This window comes from Brassica oleracea, chromosome C8, assembly GCF_000695525.1.
Source record: "Brassica oleracea var. oleracea cultivar TO1000 chromosome C8, BOL, whole genome shotgun sequence".
In the NCBI taxonomy this organism is placed as follows: Eukaryota; Viridiplantae; Streptophyta; class Magnoliopsida; order Brassicales; family Brassicaceae; genus Brassica; species Brassica oleracea.
The window spans coordinates 1-1,104 of NC_027755.1; the positions used below are offsets into that span (position 1 = coordinate 1).

Consider the following 1,104-nt stretch of genomic DNA (forward strand, 5'->3'; position numbering starts at 1 on the left):
GCCAAGATGTTTTGATCCAGGGATAAGTCAAGAGGAACATAAAAACCAAACTGAGCTATCAAAAGAATGTGATCATACCAACCAAGATCGAAAGTTGCAAGAAAGGCAGCCACCAAACCAAACTTGTCCAAGGAAGAATATCATTCTTCATCATGCTAAAGCATCCAAGGTAAATTCGACCATAACAAATTCTTTTTATGAAACTCCAGTATCAGATATAATTCACTTGGTCTTTGTCCAGAATGTTAAAAAAATTTCAGGTTGCAAAGAAGAAAGCTTCAAAGAAATCCCACCGGATAATCTTTTGTTGCTAGGAGGATCAACCCCAAAGATGGTCAGAACCGAGCCTAGTAGGAGTATGAAGGACCATCCACTGAAGAAGAGAGGCAGTGCCAAAGTCCATAGCAGAGGCGTGATCATATCCTATTTGCTGAAAGAAGAGCCACCTGATGCACAATCCATCCCCAAACCGAAACAATATCAAGGTAAGACCTTAGAATCTCAAAAGAATACGAAAGCTGACTTGCTCTATCTTGGTGCAGGTTATCAAGTTTCGAGGTCGAAACTTTTTCGAGGGGGAGGGTATGATGCGGTCTTCAGATCAGCAACTGAACCAGAGGTCAACCCAAAGCCCTACTTAACCAGCCAAGGCGCCAACCAGGACATACGTGCACTAAAAATGCCATATCTTCCAAACCAGGAGGTTTTAAATGACGAGGATAATTTTTATGGATTCTACACTCAATAAGGAGTCCAGTACAATTGGAATTGGGCCAAAATACTCATAGAGAAAGAAGTTATGAATTTTAGAAGTCAGAGGTTTCTCAGCCCGTCCATCTGCGAGTATGCGACTTTAGAAGAGGATTGAAGCCCAAAGAAGAAGAGGCCTGAACCAAAACCGATCATAGGAGTCAAGAGGAGTTTATTACCTTTCCAGAAAGCCCAAGATCTCGAGAAATGGCCAAGGAAATTGGGAGATATGATCAATTTTCCAAAACCGGCTAAACCAGCTCTACACTTGCCTTATTTGGAAGATCCGGGTTTCACATCAAACCAACCTCAAGAATGGCAGCCAGGAGACCTTCTAAGTCATTAATAGGCACT

General features: G+C 42.0%; 1 protein-coding gene across 1 annotated transcript in view; it reads right to left on the reverse strand.

Annotated features, from left to right (window-relative positions):
* Window positions 1–74: 74 nt before the first annotated feature.
* The window catches only part of LOC106310410 (E3 ubiquitin-protein ligase MARCH2-like), a 15,899-nt gene continuing 14,869 nt past the window's right edge, over window positions 75–1,104 (reverse strand). Inside the window, exon 4 of the mRNA XM_013747644.1 lies at window positions 75–446. Within this exon, the coding sequence (XP_013603098.1) occupies window positions 320–446 (127 nt within the window). The 3' untranslated portion in view covers window positions 75–319. The remainder of the gene's footprint in view (window positions 447–1,104) is intronic.